The 24,240-nt window shown below is 43.2% G+C and overlaps 1 protein-coding gene across 5 annotated transcripts in view; it reads left to right on the top strand.

Moving 5' to 3' along the window:
- Window positions 1-24,240, top strand: part of LOXHD1 (lipoxygenase homology PLAT domains 1) — a 187,559-nt gene that overhangs the window by 92,968 nt on the left and 70,351 nt on the right. For all 5 annotated transcript variants that reach the window (XR_013977591.1, XM_080973371.1, XM_080973373.1 and 2 more), the window contains exons 15-24: window positions 1,311-1,387; window positions 1,746-1,942; window positions 3,937-4,129; window positions 5,022-5,182; window positions 6,955-7,255; window positions 9,063-9,214; window positions 11,991-12,124; window positions 15,769-15,914; window positions 16,547-16,651; window positions 18,575-18,703. Coding sequence is in view for 4 of the 5 variants with exons in the window: in XM_080973371.1 (XP_080829497.1) it covers window positions 1,311-1,387; window positions 1,746-1,942; window positions 3,937-4,129; window positions 5,022-5,182; window positions 6,955-7,255; window positions 9,063-9,214; window positions 11,991-12,124; window positions 15,769-15,914; window positions 16,547-16,651; window positions 18,575-18,703 (1,595 nt within the window). In the remaining variant the exon portion in view is untranslated. The remainder of the gene's footprint in view (window positions 1-1,310; window positions 1,388-1,745; window positions 1,943-3,936; window positions 4,130-5,021; window positions 5,183-6,954; window positions 7,256-9,062; window positions 9,215-11,990; window positions 12,125-15,768; window positions 15,915-16,546; window positions 16,652-18,574; window positions 18,704-24,240) is intronic.

The following is a 24,240-nucleotide window of genomic DNA, read 5'->3' as shown; positions in this document are numbered from 1 at the left end:
GAGTACATACCCGACAATCAACAAATGTTCAGCGAGGGGAAATGGGGTTCCTTTGTTTTGCATGGTGCCCATTCTGCTGTGGTGCTTTGCCAGGGTCTCATAGCTATTTTGCATTTTTTTAAAAAATGGAATATACAATCACCAAATGCGTGCAATGCATCTGTTGCCAGGCTGCACCAGTCCAGAATGCAAATTGTGTGTGTCAGAGAGAGAGTGAGTGTGAGGGCTGGCCCTATGAGGAGACCGATTGAGGCAGCTGCCTCAGGCAGCAAATCCTGATGTGGGGGGGGGAGTGGCCAGAGCTGTGAGTCCCACATGGCCTGCCCTGTGCCCCTTACACCAGCCCGCTGCCCTTTAATGAAATCTTCAATTTAAAAAATGGGGAAGAATAGACAATGAGTAGCCCACTTTTTTTGTAGATGTGGCACTGTGGGTTAAACCACAGAGCCTAGGGCTTGCTGATCAGAAGGTCGGCAGTTCGAATCCCCGCGACAGGGTGAGCTCCCATTGCTCGGTCCCTGCTCCTGCCCACCTAGCAGTTCAAAAGCATGTCAAAGTGCAAGTAGATAAATAGGTACCGCTCTGGCGGGAAGGTAAACGGCGTTTCTGTGCGCTGCTCTGGTTCGCCAGAAGCGGCTTAGTCATGCTGGCCACATGACCCGGAAGCTGTACGCTGGCTCCCTCAGCCAATAAAGCGAGCTGAGCGCTGCAACCCCAGAGTTGGCCACGACTGGACCTAATGGTCAGGGGTCTCTTTACCTTTACTACCTGGAATGTAACATGTCAGAGGTTAGGATAAAACAGAAATTATACATATTCTTAGTACCCTTTGGGGTCATTTTTTTCAAACTCCCTAAACAAAAAAGGTTTCAATCTTGCTGGTGATGTTTAAGGCATTAACTGCCAGAAGTTAACACCTTTCCCTAGCTCTTGTTCCCTGCCCCCCCTCCTTAAGCATCTCAAATCCACAACTGAGACATGGAATAAAGATGACAAATATATACACTTACCTTGCAAGGTGATATGCTCTTCTTCGTTAGAGGTCTTCAAACAGAAGTTGCATGGCCATCTGTCAGGGATTCTTTCACTTGGGGGTCCCTTCCAACCCTACAATTCTGTGAATTATTGGATCTTGTTTTTTCTTTGCCAGGTGTCTTGTAATCCGTTTCTTTATTCCAGATTGCCATAAAAAGGTCTCTAGGCGCACAGGTTTGTTTCTCAGTATATACACTGTATCTTCCTGGATTTTAATAAACCTCCTGATGCTTGGCGGGTAATAGCAGGTAACTTAACTTTTATTTGCTGACCAGATGGCTTGACAAGAATGAGGATGATGGCATGATTATTCGAGAGTTAGTTCCAGCTGGGAGATCATCTATTCTGGAAAGTGAGTTTGCAAATGGATTTCATGTCTGGCTGTTCAGTTTTTACTTCATTGGGACAGGGGTAGATGGAAAGCTTTCTTTTAACTCGTTGTGTCTTCTCAAGCTTTCTTTTAACTCGTTGTGTCTTCTCATTGTTTCTGGTCAAGTCCTTTGAATGTCTCTTTATCTTTCCTCCATCAAGAATTGGAATGGATGACACTGACCATTTCAGTTGGTTCTGAAAGAGTCTGAAGTATCATACATGAATTCCTAGCTTCTCTTCTTTCTTTTCCTGTTCTTTTTCGATCACCAGTGGTGAGGGATGAGTTTTTGCCCTATGTTGTCAGGTCTCATACCTAGCACATGCTAATATTTCTGTAGATATCGGTTACCACATCAGCATAAAAACAGGGGACGTCCCTGGAGCCAGCTCAGATTCAAAGGTTTTGATCAAGCTCTACGGTGAAAAAGCAGACACGAAAAAGGAGACACTTTTGGTGTCTGATAATGACTTAGAGGACTACTTTGAACGAGGACGGATCGATATCTTCACTCTTGACACAATGGACATTGGGGAGGTAAGAACAAACTGCAAACACGGCTTTGTGTCACAGAAAGGACTGGTTTAATTGTTAAGGTCACAATGGCTTTAAAAATGGAGTGTGGTTGCCTAGCAGTTTATCATACTTTATGGCATCACATGCTTTCTAAACTGAAACCCACAGTTAAGCAATAGCTTTTTTAGACTCAAAGACAACATCAGAAATAGCACGCATGGACTCCAGAGCTTGTTATCGGACTCCATGTTGAGGAAAACTGTGGGTCGAGGCAGGGGAAGAGGAAAAATTGGAGCATGGTGTTTTGAACCCACTTAGGGGGCAAACAGGACGCGGGTGGCGCTGTGGGTTAAACCACAGAGCCTAGGACTTGCCAATCAGAAGATCGGCAGTTCAAATCCCCGTGACAGGGTGAGCTCCCATTGCTCGGTCCCTGCTCCTGCCAACCTAGCAGTTTGAAAGTGCAAGTAGATAAATAGGTACCACTCCGGTGGGAAGGCAAACGGTGTTTCCGTGCGCTGCTCTGGTTCGCCAGAAGCAACTTAGTCATGCTGGCCACATGACCCGGAAGCTGTACGCCGGCTCCCTCGGCTAATAAGGCGAGATGAGCACCGCAACCCCAGAGTTGGCCACGACTGGACCTAATGGTCAGGGGTCCCTTTACCTTTTTAGGGGGCAAGCCTATGGAAAGATCCACTGGGATAAGCATCTTAGGATGTAGCAGATCACTGGCTCAGCCAGTTGATTCCTGTCTCAGCCAGGTTCAGCTGGCATTAAGTTCCCCATTCCAGCTTGGCCAAATATAGCTCCATCTTGCTCAGCTCAGCGCTGGTCAGCTCAGCTCAGCCTCAGCTGGCTGAGCCAAAGCCAGGGTAAATCCCCCCAAAGGTCATGGAAGAAAGATGACCAAAATGGGTGAACTTAGAGTGGACCCTAAGCCCATTCAGTTCTATGATGTGACCCAGCACCCCAGCATAAAATGCTGTTTTAGGAGGATATCTCAATCAGTAGAGCATGAGACTCTTAAACTTGGGCCGTGGGTTTGAGCCCCACATGGAGCAAAAGATTCCTGCATTTGCAGGGGGTGGACTAGATGTCCCTTGTGGTCCCTTTCAACTCTACAATTTACGATTCTATGACTTGCTTTCTCTCTGCCATGCTTAGTTGGAGCAGCAGCCCCGCTGCTGAAGGGGCTTTAAATCTGGTGCAATTTTACACTAGCTTAACTTACATTGGCTTGCTTTACACCACCTTCTTGTGCATAGGGCTCCTCACTACCTCTGCAGTCTGTAGGAGTCTTAATATGATGTGCTGTCGGTGTTGCGCAGGCTCAGATCATTTAGCTGGGATCATAATGATGATGATGATGATAATAATAATAATAATAATAATAATAATAATAATAATAATAATACAGTTGTACCTCGGGTTGAATATGCTTCAGATTGAGCATTTTCAGGTTACGCTCCGCACCATCCCGAAAATAATGGAACGCGTTACTTCCGGGTTTCACCGCTCGCGCATGTGCAGACGCTAAAAATGACATCACACACATGCGCGGAAGCGGCGAATCGCAACCTGCGCATGCGCAGAGGCGCAGACGTGGGTTGCATTCGCTTCTGGATGTGAACGGGGCTCCGGAACGGATCCTGTTTGCATCCAGAGGTACCAATGTAACAACAACAACAACAACAACAACAACAACAACTGATCTCCTGGGGTTTTTGTGTGTGTGTCCAATATTAGTCATACTCAGAGCAGAACCATTAAAATCAATGGGCATGCCTAACCTAGCTCCAGTAATTTCAATGGGTCTACTTTGTATGGAACTTAGTTGGGTACAACTCATCAAATCTAGACGTTGTATCTGCCTGCCTGCTATAGCGCTGAGCAGAATCCAGAAGTCCCCTTTGAGACAGAGAGCAAAGACAACTGAGGTAGTTGAGAACTGAGCAAAGCTAGAGCAATAGGCATTCCATGACGCACTCAAACTCTTTCCGTCCTGCCTCTCAAAGATCAAGCGGATTTCCATCGGGCACGACAATGTAGGACTCCGGGCTGGCTGGCACCTTGGCAGTGTTGAGATTTCAATTCCTGTCCACGGCAAGCAGTACAACTTCCCTTGCAACCGTTGGCTGGACAAAACCGAAGCCGATGGAAAGGTAGAGATTGAAGTCTACCCCAGCGAAATCGTCCCAATTGAGAAACGTAAGGACTGGTGGCACCTTTCTAGTGATTATGATTGATAGCATTTTCTGGGAGTGAAAGAAAGGGAGGGTTGTCCTCTGCGAAGTTGGAAGATTTAGGGCAGATACAAGAAAGTACTTCTTCCATAGTAAATCATTTCCCCCCTCCGTAAGAATATTTTACTCTTTTCCATATTGAAAATTACCGTATTTTTTGCTCTATAAGACTCACTTTTTCCCTTCTAAAAAGTAAGGGGAAATGTGTGTGCGTCTTATGGAGCGAATGCAGGATGCGCAGCTATCCCAGAAGCCAGAACAGCAAGAGGGATTGCTGCTTTCACTGCGCAGTGATCCCTCTTGCTGTTCTGGCTTCTGAGATTCAGAATATTTTTTTTCTTGTTTTCCTCCTCCAAAAACTAGGTGCGTCTTGTGGTCTGGTGTGTCTTATAGAGCGAAAAATACGGTACATTTGTTACTCAACAGTTATCATCAAATTCAACAAAGCTAGTGACTTCCAGCTCACCCAATGTCTATGTTTATACAGTTTCACCTTGGAAGTCGAATGGAATCCGTTCAACTCCCAAAACATTCGAAAACCAAAGCACAGCTTCTGATTGGTGGCAGGAAGCTCCTGCAGCCAATCAGAAGCTGCAGAAGCCCCGTCGGACATTCGGCTTCCAAAAATAGTTTGCAGACCGGAACACTCACTTCCGGGTGTGCTGTGTTCGGGATCCAAAACGTTCGAGAACTAAGCTGTTTGAAAACCAAGGTACGACTGTATTCCAAATTACATACAATTGCATTTTAAGGTTCCGTATTATCTAATTTCATCCTCTAAAATCTATTGGGGGGGGGAAGAGAGAACAGCTTTAATTTCCGCAATAACCTCTCCTCCCCGTCTGCTTCAAACATAGTGATAAATTACGAGGTGTGTGTAGTGACTGGCGACGTGAGGAATGCAGGTACCAATGCCAACGTCTTCATGCAGATTTATGGTGAGCTGGGCAAAACAGAGGTCCTGATTCTGAGAAACCGGTCAAACAACTACGAGAGAGGAGCGACAGAAACCTTCAAGGTAGGGCTGAGCCACAGAAGGGGCTTTAACTAGATTTCTCTGGGGTGAGTGCTTTCCCTCTCCACCAGCAAAAGTGTGGTGGATCTAGATATTGCATCTTTTTGCCAGGCTTGATGTTTGACGAGCCTTCTTCAGTTTTAGCTTCTCCGAGGTCACGCCTGCACAATGTGTTATGAAGTTCAAAATGTGCCTTGTGGACATGATCACAGAGAAACAGAAAAAATGAACCTTTAGCTCTCAGCCCTGAGAGCTGTGAATGAGATTCTCTCCTGGTCAGAAATTGAAATTGAAATACTTTATTGTCACTTGCACAACTTGTATACTGTGAGATTACACGAGCACCCCCCACTCAGCTCTCTTAGTCTTAATTCCCCTTGTTTACTGACACACACACACCAAACCCAAAAGTCAGTTGCCCTGTTGTTATCTTTTCATTCAGCAGCCTATCAGCCCACGGATAGAAGCTGTTCTTTACCCTGTTGGTGCGACTAATCATGCTTCTTTATCTTCTGCCTGAGGGCAGGAGATCAAGAAAGTGCTGGCCAGGGTGTGAATCATCCCTGAGAATTTTCCTCACTCTCCTGAGGCAACGTTCTTCCGCTATTTCATCCAGCGGATTCCTGGGACAGCCCATAATATCTTGTGCTATATTCACGACCCTCTGTAGGCACGTCCTATCAGATGATGTCAAACCAGCGTACCACACCGTGATGCAGTATGAAAGGACACTTTCTATTGTTGACCGGTAGAAGGAGATCATCAAATGTTGATTGACATCATTCTTCCACAATAATCTGAGGAGATGGAGTCTCTGTTGGGCTTTCTTGGGCTGCTGTTGGGCTGCTTGTGGCAGAGGTGTGGAACTGGATCTGGGCAACAGACCCAGAAATTACCTTCCTGACCTCTAGCAGCCCACATTGGACAGGTTGGTGGAGCCACCTGCCTGTCAGTCATCTGATGTCACAATTATTCTCCGGTTGTGACTCCTGTATTGCAGTGGGTTGGACTAGATGACCCTGGGAACCCCTTCCAAATCTATGATTCTATTATCTTTTTTGCCCACAGGGGTCTTCAGAAACCCCACCCCAGTTCATTATGATTTAATTTGGAAATATTTGTAACTCTCCCCAGGACCCTACCTCTTCTCCCAACTTCTACATTGGGCTTCTTGACCATTCATTATTTCATTCTATATGTTGTTAAACCAACAATTCGGTCATTTTAAAAAAAAGATTTACATATCTATGACTTGCCTGTGGGTTAGTTAAAGATTATAATTTCTTGTTGTGTGTTCTTTTGTTTTGTTGCATAAACTGCAAAATCATTAAATAAAAGCTATTAAAATATAAAGAAAAGAAAAGAAACCCTCTTCAAAAAACTGTCTTTGCAAGCACTGCCTATCATCTGTTTTATATTTTATTCCTCCTGTACTTTTGTTATTTATGCTCGGTAGTCTTGTCTTTAACAAAATTAGTACAATTTAGAAAACATCCTTCTGTCCATCAATCTGAAATATAGAGATCATAATATCTAACAGCAGGGATGGCCAAACTTGGCCCTCCAGATGTTTTGGGACTACAACTCCCATCATCCCTAGCTAACAGGACCAGTGGTCAGGGATGATGGGAATTGTAGTCCCAAAACATCTGGAGTTTGGCCATGCCTGTCTAACAGGGTTGCTGTAAGGATGACAGAGAGCATGTACAAAACGCTTTCAACACCTTAAAATGCTGTCGAAACACTCAGGGTTTATTTTACTAACCATCTTAAAGGTAGAAGCTGCGGACGTTGGCAAAGTCTACAAGATCCGAATTGGCCACGACGGGAGTGGCATTGGGGACGGCTGGTTCTTGGAAACTGTCACGGTTAAGAAGATGCCGACAAGGGAGGAAAAGAAAAAGAAGAAGAAGAAGAAGAAGAAGTCTCCCGAAGAAGCGGAGGAAGAGGAGGAGCCTCAGGAGATAGATATTATGGAGGTTTATCAGTTTGAAGCCCACCGATGGCTGGCCAGGGATGAAGAGGACAAGGAGCTGGTGGTGGAACTAATACCAGAGGATGGAGAGGAAATTGAAGGTAAACTGTAAAGGGTCACTGGAAGGTAAACTGGGATCGAAGGGTCATAGCTCAGTTGCAGGGATGGAAAAGATCCATAACTGAAAGATGCTGGAGAGCTGCTACATGTCAGTACCAACAATTCTGAGCTAGATGCAGTATAAGGCAGTTTTCTTTGTTAGTGTGCATGATTCCTAGTGCATTTCCTTGTATCCAGCTTTAGCAGGTATGGCCCTTGTGTGAGCAGGGTGGCCAATGAGTGGAGATCCATGCAGACACGAGTCCAGGGTTCTCCAACTTTCTAATAGTTTGAAGGGACTTTAGTCAGACCTCCTTCCAGTTCAGGAAATAGCACTGCTGATTCCCCCTATCTTTTCCTCTGCAATGCAAAAGCAGCCTGGGGAGGGAGACTTGGGCAAGGTGATTGGGGAGGAGACTTGGACAAGGGCAGCGTGGTGTAGTGGTTAGGGTGTTGGTCTAGGACCTGGGAGACCAAATCAGCACTGGGCACCTAAGCTCACTGGGTGACCTTGGGCCTGTCCCCACCTCTCAGTACTTCAAAGGGTCGTTGTGGGGATTTAAAAAGGAGGAGGAGGACATTGTATGCTACCTTGATGTATATTTAGCTCTAGGAGGCTTATTTTGGTCAGATTCAAGTATATACACTTTCTGGTGTTGAGCTGGAATCTCCTTTCTTGTAACTTGAAGCCATTGGTTTGAGTCCTACCCTCCAGAGCAGGAGAAAACAAGCTTACTCCATCTTCCATAGATACAATCAAGTAGACACTTCCAGAGTTAACCCTAAATACATTACTTCTGGTAAATGAGCCACAATAGCTACTGGAGGGCCATGAAAATTTGTATCCTGGGCGTTTGAGACTTGTGCACCCCTGTACTATCTGGTGTAATGATCTCTGGAAGGCAAGCAAGTCCTGATAAGAAGTAATGACTCTCTGGTAGTTTTATGTATGTTTATTTACAAAAAGACACCTCCAGAGCACTGCTTCTCGCCTGCTCGCATTGACGATAGTTGGTCAGTCTGAATTTTCGCCCTTCCCACAGCAGGAAGGACGCCAAACTCCTGTCTTTCCCCTCTTGCCCTTCTGTTGCCATCTGATCTTATCCAGTCTCCTAGAACGGGGACTGAGAGGCTGGCCTTCACCCTCCCCATTGTCATTTGACAGTTTCAGACCTCTGCTTATCTGCTGGTTGCGTAGCAGTGCTCTGGCTGCCTTCCAACTCTTCCTCTTCTAACTAACAGAGTCTTCCTCAGGAAGGTGGGTCGAACTGTCCTTTCTCAACTCTGTTAGCCAGCTCTCATCTGCAGAGTCAGTCCCTCATTCACTTAGTTCGATTTCTGAGTCTCACTCTTCCCCTGCGCTCTGGGGGGCCACTTTCCTGACACCTGAGACCAAAGGGCCACATTGGTTGTCAGATGTGAATTTGCCCCCCCCCCCAGCTCTCGTACCCTACTAAAACAAACACAATACTTGGTAAGTGTGGGTACCCTATGATGAGAAGAGTCCTGAACTTCCTCCTGGAGGAATTCCCTGTTTAGGGAAGTTTTTAATGTTTAATGCTGTATTGTGTTTTTACTATTCGGTTGGGAGCCGCCCAGAGTGGCTGGGGAAACCCAGCCAGATGGGCAGGGTATACATAATATATTATTATTATTATTATTATTATTATTATTAATATTATTATTATTGACTCACCAGAACCCTTCAGCGAATAACAGAGGCTAAGCCTAAGCAAAACATGTTTACAGAAGGGAAAACAATGAGTCCTCTCAGAATCTGAATACAGATTTATGGCTTCCTTCCCCCAGCAAACTTGTATGAAGTCAATGTCATCACTGGAGGTGTGTGGGGCGCCGGAACGGATGCTAACGTTTACCTGAGCATCTATGGTGAAAGAGGAGACACCGGAGAGAGGCACCTGAAGCGCTCAGATCACCTCAACAAATTTGAGAAGAACCAGGTAAGAACCAGAGAACTGGGTGCCTAGATGCGGGCCACGCACCCGGCTAATCCGGCGCTCCAAAAAGAGCCAAGAGACAAACATGACATTCTGCTCTCCTCCATCGCAGCTCATCACCAAACAACAGACCTGGAGTAATATTTCAGATTTACAGCTTCTACAGATTTGTTCCCAATGAGAACTTTCTTCCCCTTACAAATAGCAGCTTTCAGGGAGCAGTTTCCCTCCCTAAGGGTCTCAGCAGGAAAGAAATGAGTTAAGCTCCTCAATCCCTTCCTCCTGCAACCCTGATAATTATCAGCTCCCTCCATCAGCTGCTATTTGTATTTTTTAAAATCATGCATGATAAATGTACCGGGCGGTGCGGGACGCTGCATGTAACATTGCATTCAGTTTATCTGCAATAGACCATTAGACAAACAGAGTTGGGGGCAACAGTTTGACTGCAGATGTGAACCTGCCTTAAACTGAGAGGTTTGTAAAAAAAGAAAAGGAAAAAAGGTTTTATAAGGCTGCAACTTCCCTTCTTCCCTTCAGCTGGTAAAGGTAAAGGTAAAGGGACCCCTGACCATTAGGTTCAGTCTTGACAGACTCTGGGGTTGCGGCGCTCATCTCTCTTTATTGGCCAAGGGAGCCGGTGTACAGCTTCTGGGTCATGTGGCCAGCATGACTAAGCCGCTTCTGGCGAACCGGAGCAGCGCACAGAAATGCCATTTACCTTCCCGCCGGAGCGGTACCTATTTATCTACTTGCACTGGCATGCTTTTGAACTGCTAGGTTGGCAGGAGCAGGGACTGAGCAACGGGAGCTCACCCCGTTGCGGGGATTCGAACCGCCATCCTTCTTCTTCTTCTTTTTTATTAAGGATTTTCTTGTTTTACAGAAGTAAGTGTAATGCCTCGTATTTCCCCCCCCCCCCCCCATGTAACATTTTTACAAATCCGTTTCATTTGTTGAGCCATTAGGGGGAGAAGAAAAAAAGGAAAAAAGAAAGGGGGGTGGAGAGAGGGGAGATGGATGGGGTGGGGTCGGGTGGCGGTGTTTCTATTATGTTTAATGTATGTAGAGTTTGGTGTCAGCGTTGCTTGTGTTGTTCACTTGTGTTCCTTTGGTGGTGAGAGAGGTTGGGGTTGGCCTAGGGAGTGATTGTTACGAACCGCCATCCTTCTGATCGGCAAGTCCTAGGCTCTGTGGTTTAACCCAGAGCGCCACCCGGGTATCCCATATCAAATCCAATCGTGCATTCTAACTCTTTACAACTTATCTACATTGTAGGATTTACTTCAGTACTGCTAGTGTCTTTAATTTTTTACAGTTATCATTTAAATATACAATAAATTTACTCTAGTCTTTCTGGAATTTCTGATCGCCCTGGTCTCAAATCCTGCACACTCTGCCGCCGGCGCAGGGAACACCACCTTTTAAAGCTGCACCAATGGTGGTGATGGGACATAGCAATGAGGGCGGAGCAGATCACTTCTTTAACTACCGCAATTGACCTGGAGCACCCTGGCAATCTACCTGTCGACCGGTTGGACAGTGCAGCCTTATATCAAATGAGACCAGTGGTCCATTTGTCTCAGTATTATCTATACTGAATAGCAGCACCTCTTTAGAGTTTTGAAATATACTCGGAGTCGAGAGTGGATTTCATGCTCTTTATTCAGCTCATAGTAGTGAGGAATGAAAGTTCCCCCATAATATCTGCTTTATATACATTCTTTACACAATGGGCAGCACGTGATTGGCTAATTCCGGGAATCTCCTGTAGGCCAATCAGGTTGCAGATTCACTTCCACCTGGAGCTGGATTGGGTGGCTCCTGCGGACCAATCATACTGCTGCATCGTTCTAGGACCAATCAGACTGCTGCATTCTGAATCCTATTGTTCTAAGACCAATCAGACTGCTGCATTTTGGATCCTATTTAACTCAGTACATAACAAGTTTCAATCCTTTTTGGAGAGGGTAGACCCTCAGACTTCCTGCGTTCAAAGCAGACGCTCTACCTCTGAGCTTGATAATACAATATATGATACGATATACAATATCTTTATTGTCATTGTTCCATGCAGAACAATGAAATTGAAAACTACATAAAACTACTACAAAACTACATAAAACTACATAAAACATTCAGAAACCCCTAAAAACTCTGAAACCCCATTTTAAAATACACTATACTATAGAGACCCCTTATGCTGCGTTTAGAACCAGAATTGCATTTGCGTAGAAACTGTTTCTCAGGCGGCTAGTCCTGGCCTTTATAACCCTATACCTTCTTCCAGAAGGCAGAAGCTGGAAGAGATCATTTCCGGGGTGTGCACTATCCTGCGCTATCTCTGCCACTTTCTTATGGCACCTGGCAGCATAGATTTGACCTAAGGTGGGAAGAGTGCACCCAGTTATTCTCCCTGCAGTCTTTACAACCGTGGATAGCATTGTTTTTTCCCTGGCCGCGCAGCTCCCAAACCACACACAGAGACCATAAGTTAATACACTCTCCACAGTGCAATGGTAAAATGCCATCAACAGGTCCTCCCGTCTTTCCCATAAGACTATAGGATTGCTCTGCAAGGCTGCAGTCCTATACCTATGTACCTATGTACCTGGGAGCAAGCCCTGTTGATGCCAATGGAACTTGCTTCTAGGTAGATATGCATAGGGCTTGCCTATGAAGCACATTTGAGATGGGGAAACACCCAGTTCTCAAGGCACAAATCCCTTTGGGGGCATACAGAACTGCAGGGGGCTCTCTCTCTCTTGCTGCTTTGCAGGTGGACGTATTCACTGTTCCAGCCATTGATCTGGGAGAGCTCAAGAAGGTTCGCATCCGCCACGATAACACCGGAAGCAATCCCGCTTGGTTCCTGGAGAGGATCGAGGTCATTGACACCAACGAGGACATCACGTGAGCAGATCGATGACTGTCCCTCAGCTAAGGCAACATTCTGGGTCCTGACCAATTCACAGGGCAATTGGAATCAATTTGCAACTCCAGTTGTATATATACCGTATTTTTTGCTCTATAAGATTCACTTTTTCCCTCCTAAAAAGTAAGGGGAAATGTGTGTGCGTCTTATGGAGAGAATGGAGGCTGTGCATCTATCCCAGAAGCCAGAACAGCAAGAGGGATCGCTGCTTTCACTGCGCAGCGATCCCTCTTGCTGTTCTGGCTTCTGGGATTCAGAATATTTTTTTCTTGTTTTCCTCCTCCAATAACTAGGTGCGTCTTGTGGTCTGGTGCGTCTTATAGAGCGAAAAATATGGTAACTAAAATGCCCAAGGATTGCATAAGTAAAACTAGGCATGGAGTTGTTGTTAGGATAAACACTACACAGAACAACCTAAAGGGGAATTTCAACAATGGGGTCCTCCTTTGCGTGGGTAGTGGTACCCTTGGGTGTTTTACAGTGTAGCTCTAAACATTTATACCAAGCCTTGACGAATTTTTTAAAAAATTTATTCATTTTTCTTTTTCATTCATTACACATCTCATATTCATAACATTTACTATGCATTCCTTCCTCCCTCCCCTCCAAGGCTTCCCCCAACTTCTGGTTTGTTTCTCCTTTCACCCACTTTGCTGCCTCTTAAAAGAAAAAGCTACTAATGACATATTTATACAATAACATCAAACCTAAAAACATAAAAAATAACAATGAATACACCATATTATTTCTCTATCTTTGACACATTTTCTAATACTAACGTTTATTTAAATCCTGCCATCAAGTCTATAGACTTTCTTTGTTTCCGCAAGTAGAATATAAATGGTTCCCATTCCTTTTCAAAGTCACTGTTGTCTTTTTCTCTGTCTGTCATTTTTGCCAGTTCTGCATAGTTCATCAGCTTCTCTTGCCATTGTTCTGTAGTTGGTATTTCTCCAGTCTTCCAATTTTGTGCGATCAGCATTCTCGCTGCTGTAGTGGCATACATAAAGTCCTCTTTTCTTTCGGTATATCTTGGCCTAAAATACCTAATAGAAAGGCTTCAAGCCTTGACAAATTCAATGGGAGTTACAACCAAGTAAGTGGATATGGGACTGCGGTCTTAAGAGTCTACTCTCTCCCCCAGAGATTTTCAGTACAAGACTGGGTTGCCTTTGTTCTGTGATGCCCCTATACAAAATCTAACCTCTTGGCAGGTCCCATTTGCCTTCCCCCAAAACACAGGGTCAAAGGAGGTTTGGATAAAGCAGCATCTTCAAGACTGATACATGCCTGTAGGTCAGATCAGGTAGTGTGGGGTTTGAAACCAGCCTACCTCCTTTCTCAAAATGGCTATACAAGAAAGCTAGCTGCTGGCCAGAGCTTTTGATATGAGGGCATTTATTAATGTTATACAGTGGTACCTTGGTTCTTGAACTTAATCCATTCCGGAAGTTCGTTCCACTCTTGAAACTGTTCGAAAACTAAGGCTCGGCTTCCGATTGGCTGCAGGAGCAGAAATTGCGTTGGACATTCGACTTCCAAAAAATGTCCAAAAACTTACTTCGAGGTTCTTGGTGTTCAGGAGCCAATTTGTTCGGCAACTAGGCTGTTCGAGAACCAAGGTACCACTGTATATATTCTAAAATGGTTGTTAAGATTATCAACAACAACAAAAGCTGCGTAGCAAAGATTTCTTGGATACTTAAGGTAATACTGTCATAGGTAAAGACTGGAAGGAAAATATTTTTTTTTATTTAGAATGTTACCAATGAAGAGATCAGAGACAGAGATAAAGGGTTGGCAAAGTATGACTAATAAATTTTGTGATGGGGATACAAAACCTAGAATTAATAAAAGAAGATGGTGTAAACCCCAGAAAACAGGTGGACAGTGTCTCCCCAACATAAAGTTATATAGCAAATCGATTAAGATATACCATAGACTGGATAACAGAACAATGAGATTTAGAATGGTTAGAGAGTGGTACACAGGAAATGAGGGAGAAGTTAGTGAATATATATATTTTTTATCAAACTAAATAGGCAATGGTGGCAGGAATATTGAAAATCCCTTATTAAAATCATCAACTAGATATGGGCGATATATAAAGGAAAATTGATACCAGTAAATTTCTCACTAACTCTGGCGGTGATGATAGAAGACTTCCCAGTAAATTTTAAAAAAGGAAATTGAAAAAGAAGCCAAAGAGAAGAAAATGCTTAAAATAAAGGAATGGGTGGAGAAAATGAGGAGCAAAGAACAAATAAAAGAAGCTCTAGCAGGAAGTAAAATAACTTGGTTTAACTATATACAACTGAAGCCCCACGTTGGGCAAAATATTCCTGCATTGCAGGGGGTTGGAGTTGATGATCCTTGTGGTCCCTTCCAGTTCTACAATTCTACAATTTCTTGGTCTACTGTCCTACTGACCTGCTCCTTTAAGGTCAAGCTGGAGAATACATAATTCATCATCAACCTTTATTACGGTCCAGAGACCCAAAAAATCGTTACAAAGCAATACACAATTCATACAGCCTACCTCCAGGTTAAACAAGCATTTCGTTCAGAATATAGGGATCATTGGTTCTTGCAACCACCGATAAAAACTTGGCCACTGCTAATGTTCTAGCATTTGTCCGGTCTTCCAATAGGAACCTGACATAGTGAGCCTCTGATTTTCCCGGGAAAGGTACCAGCAAGGGTAATATCAGTTCAGCCCTGGCTTGCTCATATTTTGCACAGTGCAACAAAATATATAATTAGCTACAAATCTTTACTCTTAAGTGCAGAGGGAACAGGGTGGATTGATCACAGATTGTCGGATCTGGATCCTAGCATGAAGGTGAATAAAATGGCTTTAACCATTTGCTCCTGCGATGGGTGGCAATCTGAACTCCTGCCTGCAATTTACATAAGGGGGGAAATAATTGAAGAGTATGAGAGGGTTTTCCCCCTAGGCAAATTGCAGGTGTAGGGCCCCAGATGTGGACTAGGAAAGACCCCTTGCTGCCCCCCTTGTTCTGGCAACTTGTGCTAAAATAGAAGGTTGTGGGGAGCACCTGCCCTTAAGGGCACTGGATATGAAGCCAGCATGTTGTCAGGAGTTCAGCCTACATTTGAGTAGGACCCTGGCAGAGACACATGCCCGACTGGCATGTTCCCTCCCTCCTGGTCAATCGTTCGGGAGCTTCTTTAGCTTTCTTCAGCCTGAACATCACAGCGACCGATGCCAACAGACATTGGCACACTTAGGAATCCGCAGAGTTTGCACATCTTGCATGACAGACCTCTGCAACTCAGCATTTTGGCTAATCTACTTTATTTACATATAAACACACACGGAGCACTGCAACATGGTTCCCTCTCTCTCTAGCATCAGACAGCAAAGAGAAAAAGAACAAAGGACAATAGTCCCACTTCACGGAACACAGTAACACAAACATCCTGTCTCCGTCACTTCCCACTCTGTGGAGTCAAAACATACACCGTCATGTGAAAGACAACAATCCCATGACTGCAATCATAGATCAGGAATTCTAACACATATTGCCTAGGCCTTTAGAGTAGGATCTCAGTCTGGAGGTGGCCAAGGGGAGGTTGCTAAACTGTGCTGTTCTTGCAGTTATTATTTCCCATGCCAGAGGTGGCTGGCAGTGGAAGAAGACGATGGTCAGGTTGCCAGAGAGCTGGTCCCAGTGGACGAAGCCTTTGTGCTGAAGGATACAGATGATTCTGGGTCTCTTGCAACACTCGGCCTGGAACAGAAAGGTTTGCCACCAGCTCTTTACAATTGCTTCTGCTTCACAAAGGCTGAGGATGAGGAATGAGGAGAAATGAGGACCAAAATTGAGGAGAGGCTTTGCATCCTCCTCAAGTGTTTTTGCTTGGCTAGAATGAGTCCTTGAATTCTGCTTGAACGCTTCTTCCTTCCTTGGATAGACAACAGAATTGTGTGGGCTTAAAAACTAGCTGACTGGACAAATGAAGACATCTGAAGGCAAATCTTTAATGGTTGATGTTTTCTTGTGTTTTTAATATTTTGTCGGAAGCCTCCCAGAGTGACTGAGGCAACCCAGTCAGATGGGCAACGTTTGAATAATTTTTTAAAAAAATTACAAATGTAAACTTGCAATGTTTAGCCCACTTTTGCTTCTTGCCCCGCCCACTATTGGCATGTGGACTCCAACAGGTTGCACAGAGGGGAATGTGGCCCTCGGGATGAAAAAGGTCCGCCGTCCCTGTCCTAGAAGTATGACTCTACTGCGGGTCTTGGATCACTTTTATTCAATGGCTAACTCACTCCATAGAATAGTCCTGTGTATGAAGGGATAAGAGAGGGCATGAAATTCACAGTAGCTCGGAAGTCAGCCCTTGCCAATGGAGATTTTTCTTCTTGACAGCTCAATCCACAACGTTTACCGTGACTGTGAAAACTGGGGACAAGAAACGTGGTGGGACGGATGCCAATGTCTTCATCGTCCTTTATGGCACCAAAGATGATACAGGTGGGAGCAAAAAGCCCAGCCCCAGGGCGAAATGGTGGGGTACTCATATAATTCACTGCCAGGGCTCAAGAGAATTGGCATGAAAGGTTTAGCTGCTCCTTCCAGAAAATGCTTTTCCATCGTCTCATGGCAAAATTGTTTTCTCACTGGGGCAGCCAAATCAGATTGGAGTTTCTTTTCTTGCCATGGATAGATGAACTACAGTGGTACAGTGGTTACAGATGCTTCAGGTTACAGACTCCGCTAACCCAGAAATAGTACCTCAGGTTAAGAACTTTGCTTCAGGATGAGAACAGAAATAGCATGGTGGTGGCATGGTGGCAGTGGGAGGCCCCATTAGCTAAAGTGGTACTTCAGGGTAAGAATGGTTTCAGGTTAAGAATGGACGAATTAAGTTCTTAACGCAAGGTACCACTGTACAAACTTTTGAGCTGTTGTGTGTGTCCAGGCCTTCTTTGGGTCTTCACCTGGAGTCTCTTGAGATTCCTTCTGGCAGTTCCATTACACAGTATTAAGGGCAGTTCATGTTCTGAAATGCACCAGATCTGACTGAATTAGGGATGGACAGATCAGTCAAATTCCACTTTCACAGGTTTCATTTTAAAGCATGATTCTTCTCATCATTTCTGTGGATGGTTGTTGTTGTTTTTTTAATCAATGTGAAAATCTTTCGACCCCAGTCAAAGGGAATGACCTACTAATTGCAGTGACTGTACTTGCTAGCAGTAGTATAATTGTATCAAGTATTTTAACAAGTGCCTCTGTCAAGAGGCCCTACGATTGGTCAGAATAGGGGCAGGTGAGATATCAGGTGCAGGTGTTGACATCAGGCAGGTGCCTTCACTGTACTCTTTTTGGCATCTCCTTAAAACATTTTTGTTTAGGCAAGTCTGTCCAGACGTGTAGAATGTTGACATACCATTTATTTCCTTTTTAGCAACTGTCGGTTTTGATTATCTTTTGCATGTTTTAAAATACCTGTTCTTTTGTTGGCATCCATCTGTCTCGGCTGTTCTAACTGTTCTTTTAATCGATAATTTTAATGTTTGATTTTATATTTTTGTAAACCGCTTAGAGGTTTCCTTCTGATCAAGTGGTGCATAAACTTTTGTGACGTAAAAATAATGGGATGAGGAATGATTTTACCTCCAAACCATTTATTCATCCAAATTATATCCTGCCTTTCAGGATACAAATCCTTCCAAGAAAATTTACGAGTAACATCCAAATACATCTAAACATACACACCAACACTTATTATTATTATTATTACTATTACTATATTTATAAAATTTATATACCACCCATCATCCGAAGATCTCAGTGTGGTTCACAGGATAAAAATAAACTAAATAAACAATAAAGCATATAACAAGTTATCAGGATCTTTCCCACAGGGCAGTTAATGGCAGATGGCCCTGAGGGAGAGAAGAAGGTTGATTTGGAACAGGGTTTCCCATCTTCTCTTCCAAATCCCTAAGGACAAAGGGTTGTCACCAGCTAAGTGTGACCATTACACTCATTTGCCTTCAGAAGCAGTAAAGCTCTGCTGGTTGAAAAACAACGGCCTCTGGTCTATTTTTTGGGAATCTTGCAATGTATTTAAGTTTTTACTCTGCTAACTGTACATTGGAATATACTCCGGATCAATATTGAGTAGAGGTTCAATGACTCAACAAGGATGCCCAGTGGCTACTGCTTTGGCATATGCCCAGATACATCAACCACTGGTGCCAGCATTTTGTGCCCTTTTAAAATGTGGCACTTTTGGGGAAGGAGGAGTGTTATTGCATTGTTGTTTTTATTTTGATCTTTTCTGTGAACTGCCCTGAGACCTCTGGGTTTAGGGCGGTATATAAATTCAATAAATAATCATAATAATCCTTTCCTTTCCACCTCCCTCTGTGAATTAAAACAAAACAGGGACGATTGGCCTGAAGGCTTCTAAGACGAACAAGAACAAATTCGAGCGAGGAAAGATTGATGTGTTCACGGTGGAATGTGTGGACCTCGGAGACCTAAAAAAAATTAAGATTGGCCACGATAACACAGGTATGTTGGCTTGAATGTACAAAATTGTTCAAACAAGCTCTAGAGAATTATCACTCAATTAATTGGTGACACAGGTCAACTTGACCCTGAGACAACTTCTAGGATGGTCCCAAGCTTACATGATCATGGGGGCTTCCTCCAGCCATAAATATGATGGTGCATCACCTTTCCTAATTTGCATATTTTAGAGGTTACCGCCCACACACTTCCGCTGTACTTTTCTGCTTGTGTGGTGGCACTTTGGTAAAACCACTTTTTACCTGTTTCTAGCAGAGTTTTCCGCGGAGGCAGAGGACAAGAACAGGAGTCATACTCAAATTCACAGTCAAGAGCTTCTTTATTGCTTGACTGGTTCCACAAGCATTTCTGTTACTATTACAAAGTTATTTACCATATTTTTCGCTCTATAGGACGCACCAGACGATAAGACGCACCTAGTTTTGTGGGGAGGAAAACAAGGAAAAAAAATATTTTGAATCCCAGAAGCCAGAACAGCAAGAGGGATCTGGCTTCTGGGATACCGTGTAGCTGTTCTGGCTTCTGGGATAACCACGCCAAGCCTCTTCAGGGCAGCGGGATGAAGGCTCCCCCTGCCCGGAAGAGGCTGCGTGGGGCTAAGGCAGAAGCCAGGACAGCAAGAGGGATCGCTATGTAGCGATCCCTCTTGCTGTCCTGGCTTATAGGATAGCCGCACACAGCCTTTCTCGGGGAGTGGGATGAAGGCTCCCACTGTCTGAAGAGGCAGTGCGCGGCTAAGGCAGAAGCCAGGACAGACACGTCACTGAAGGGGCGCTGCGCAGTTCTCCCTCTCTGCGCAGCACCTTTCCTGCAAAGGAGAGGCGCTGCGCAGAGAGGGAGAACTGTGCAGCGCCCCTTCAAGCGAAGCTGGAGAAGGAACAGAAGGAGACCCTTCTGTTCCTCCTCCGGCTTTGCAGGACAGGTGCCTCACTGAAGGGGCGCTGCACAGCCCTCCCTATCTGCGCAGCGCCATTCACTCCATAAGACACACTCACATTTCCCTTACTTTATAGGAGGGGGAAAGTGCGTCTTATGGAGCGAAAAATACAGTACATCCCTTCTCCATCTCTCCAGCACGGTATAATCTCAGTCCAGCAATTAACAATCCTGACACAGCAACACTCACAGTATCAGCAGCACACAGTGTCTTACTTCCAACCTTGTTGTCAGTGTGCATGCTGACAGTGTGTGTGTGCGCTTTCCTCATGAGGAAATTTCAGCCTGCAACTTCCTCCCTTTATTTCCACCACCGGCTGACACCAATCAAGCCTCGAGTGCCACTGCTACTCATTAAAGAAAATTCTGGAACCCTCTTTAAGGCTTCCAGAAACTTTTATTTGTTTCTTAAAGAATGTTTTCCTAACACCATTGTGTTGTTTAGTCGTTTAGTCGTGTCCGACTCTTTGTGACCCCCTGGACCAGAGCACGCCAGGCACTCCTGTCTTCCACTGCCTCCCGCAGTTTGGTCAAACTCATGCTGGTCGCTTCGAGAACACTATCCAACCATCTTGTCCTCTGTCGTCCCCTTCTCCTTTCCCAACATCAGGGACTTTTCCAGGGAGTCTTCTCTTCTCATGAGGTGGCCAAAATATTGGCGTCTCAGCTTCAGGATGTGTGCTTCCAGTGAGCGCTCAGGGCTGATTTCCTTAAGAATGGATAGGTTTGAAGATAAGGTTAAAGTAGATTAAGGTAATTTAATGACAGAATATTATGAAAAATGGAAAGGATTTGCTGTGATAATCAACAACTAGAATACAAAAAAGGGAGGTGTGAGGAGGTCGATGAAATAAGGTAATGACAATTAAGGATTTGGGAATATTGGATCTGTTTTTAAATCTTTGTTGTTTATTTTTGCTTTTTGATTTTGATGTGCTATGTGTTTTGTTTTTGCTTTTTGATTTTGACTATTATTGATTTGTATTGTTTAATTGCTATTTGTTTTTTTTCTTTTTCTTGTTTTTTCCTTCTTTTTTCTCTTTGTTTCTTTTTGTAATTTTAAAATTTCTCAATAAATATCATTAAAAAAAAAAAAGAATGGATAGGTTTGATCTTCTTGCAGTCCATGGGACTCTAAAGAGTCTCCTCCAGCACCAGAATTCAAAAGCATCAATTTGCCAGGAGGCCATGATTCCTAATGGCACAGAGCTCTTTAAACTTAGGAATATTTCCCTAATTCCCAGGTTTCACCACAGGCAAGTGAAGCAAGGGGGACACCTGTCTTACCAGTCATACATGTGGAAAGGATCTGGGGGTCTTTGTAGACCACAAGCTTCACATGAGTCAACAGTGTGATGCAACAGCAAAAAACCCCAAAAAAACCTGCTGAGAAAAAACCTTCTTGCCCTGCTGAGAAGAAACAGAATCATCTTTAGGTGGGAATTCCCTCAAGGCCTGTCCTTTAAATATAAAGGAAGAAAGATAAAAATAAGATCAGTCAATGACAAAGACAGGTTTCTGAAGGATCACGGAGAAGATCTACAGAAAGAAGTGGAATCCGGAGAAGAGCCAAAAGCACTGGAAAAAAGAACACTAGACATAGCAAATTTATCTTTTGGACTGCATGGTCCAGAGAAAGAGATACCACTGACAGAACAAGAACAGACACTTGGCGCAGTTGGAGGTAAAGTGAAGTAATCCCATCATGGCTCTGCAACTGTTAAGTTGGAATTGTAATGGTTTGAACTCTCCTCGAAAGAGAAAAAGTGTTTTTCATTTACTAAAAAAGGAACAATTGGATTTGATTTGTCTACAAGAAACACATATAACAAGGCTACACAGGAAACTACTGATTAATAAGAGATTGGGACAGGAGTTTATCTCATCTGACAAAGTCAAAAAAAGAGGAGTTGTGATATATGCAAAGGAGAGACTATCACCGAAATTAATTTTTAAAGATGACCAAGGAAGATTTTTGGCAATTGAAATTCAAATTCAAGGAGAGAAATTTTTGATAGTAGGAATTTATGCACCGAATGAGGGGAAATCTGAATTCTTTAAAAAGTTGCATGAGACTTTATTGGATTATTTGGATTACAATCTGATTTTGATGGGGGACATGAATGGAGTAGTATCTACAAACATGGATAAGGCACAGAGACAGGTAGTTACCAAGGATGGTAGACTACCGAAAACATTTTTTGAGATGATAGACAATTTTGATTTAGTGGACACTTGGAGAACAAAGAACCCCTTGGGAAGAGAGGGAACCTTCTTTTCTGAAGCTAAGATGACATGGACTAGAATTGACCAAATATGGGTAACTAGAGGAATGGCACCAAAGATAAAGAAAGTGGAAATCTGCCCAAAAACCTGCTCCGACCATAATGCGGTAAGGATGGAGTTGAAACTAACATCAACTGGCTCCTTCAGATGGAGGATGAATGACACCCTATTTAGAGATGAAGAAGTTTATAAAAAGGCCCAAAAAACCTTGAGAGACTATTTTGAAATAAACATGAATACTAATGTAGAAAAAAGAGTAATCTGGGACGCAAGTAAAGCTGTCATGAGAGGATTTCTGATACAACAGAATGCAATAAGGAAGAGAAGTCAAAATGAGAAGAAAGATAAAATTTTGGGGAAAATAAAAGAAAGTGAAAAGAAATTGAGAGCAAAACCAAAGTCGCAGGAGATTTTGAGAGAAATAAAGTTATATCAAGTACAATATATGGAAATGATGAATCAGGAAATAGAATGGAAAATTAAACAAATGAGACAAAAAACATTTGAATCAGCTAACAAATGTGGGAAATTGCTGGCCTGGCAAATGAAAAAAAGACAAAAATTAAATACTATTACAAATTTAGAAGTGGAAGGAAAGAATATACATAACCCAACTGAGATTAGAAATTGTTTCCAGAGGTACTTTAAACAACTATATACACAAGGGCCACAGAAGGAAATGGCTATAGACCGATTTCTGAAGACAAATGGATTACAGAAAATATCCCAAGAAAGTAAGTTAATGCTGAACTATAAAATATCTGAACAGGAAGTAGACGGTGCCATTCAAAATATGCAATTAGGCAAATCTCCAGGACCGGATGGGCTGACTTCTAGATATTATAGATCCTTGAAAGAGTGGTTATTACAACCTTTAAAGGAAGTCTGCAACGAAATATTGGAAGGGAAAAGGGCACCAGAGTCTTGGAAAGAGGCGTACATTACAGTTATACCGAAGACAGAGACTGAAAAAACTCATCTTAAGAACTACCGCCCCATATCGTTACTTAATGTGGATTACAAAATTTTTGCTGACATTTTGGCCAAGAGATTGAAAAAAGTATTGCTGGAAGAGATTCATAAAGACCAAGCGGGCTTTCTCCCGGGAAGACACTTGTCCGATAATTTGAGGAATATAATTGATATTTTGGAAAAACTAGAAGTGAACATAAATACTAAAGCAGTTTTGATATTTGTAGACGCGGAGAAAGCTTTTGACAATATCTTGGAGTTTTATGAAGAAGAACCTACAGGGGATGGGGGTAGGCCAAGGTTTTGAAAACGGTATAAGTGCAATTTATTCAGAACAAAAGGCTAAACTAATTGTAAATAATGTTTCAGTTACAGATAGGTAACCGTGTTGGTCTGCCATAGTCAAAATAAAAAAAATCCTTCCAGTAGCACCTTTAAGACCAACTAAGTTAGTTCTTGGTATGAGCTTTCGTGTGCTACTGGAAGGATTTTTTTTATTGTAAATAATGTGGTGACGGAAGAATTTAGGATAGAAAAAGGGACAAGACAAGCTTGCCCAATTTCCCCATTGCTTTTTATATCGGTCCTGGAGGTTCTGCTGAACATGATTAGAAGGGACCGGTTGGTTAAAGGTATACAGGTCGGAGCCAAACAGTACAAATTGAGAGCATTTGCAGATGACTTAGTATTGACATTACAGGAGCCAGAATCTAGTACTAAAATAGTTTTAGAACTGATTCAAGAATTTGGTCAAGTTGCAGGATTTAAGTTGAATAAGTTAAAGACCAAGGTTTTAGAGAAAAATTTAACACCAATGGAGAGAGAGAGGTTTCAGAATGAGACAGGTTTAACAGTGGTTAAGAAAGTTAAATACTTGGGGATTAACATGACAGCAAAAAATGGGAATTTATTTAAAGACAACTATGAAAAATGCTGGGCTGAAGTGAAAAAAGATTTAGAAATTTGGTCAAATTTGAAGCTTTCAATGCTGGGCCGTATTGCTGCGGTAAAAATGAATGTATTGCCTAGAATGTTGTTTTTGTTTCAAACATTGCAAATTGTGGACAAAATGGACTGTTTCAAGAGGTGGCAGAGAGATATTTCTAAATTTGTCTGGCAGGGCAAGAAGCCTAGAATAAAATTTAAAATATTAACAGATGCAAAGGAACGAGGTGGATTTGCCCTGCCAGACTTTAAACTTTACTATGAATCAGCAGCTTTTTGCTGGTTGAAAGAATGGTTGCTTCTTGAAAACACTGACATTTTGGATCTAGAAGGGTTCAACAATGTATTTGGATGGCATGCATATCTGTGGTATGATAAGG

Source organism: Podarcis pityusensis, assembly GCF_964106645.2.
Source record: "Podarcis pityusensis genome assembly, chromosome: 11".
NCBI classification, from domain to species: domain Eukaryota; kingdom Metazoa; phylum Chordata; class Lepidosauria; order Squamata; family Lacertidae; genus Podarcis; species Podarcis pityusensis.
Note: the sequence above shows the minus strand (reverse complement) of the source record. Positions and strands in the feature narration are given on the sequence as shown.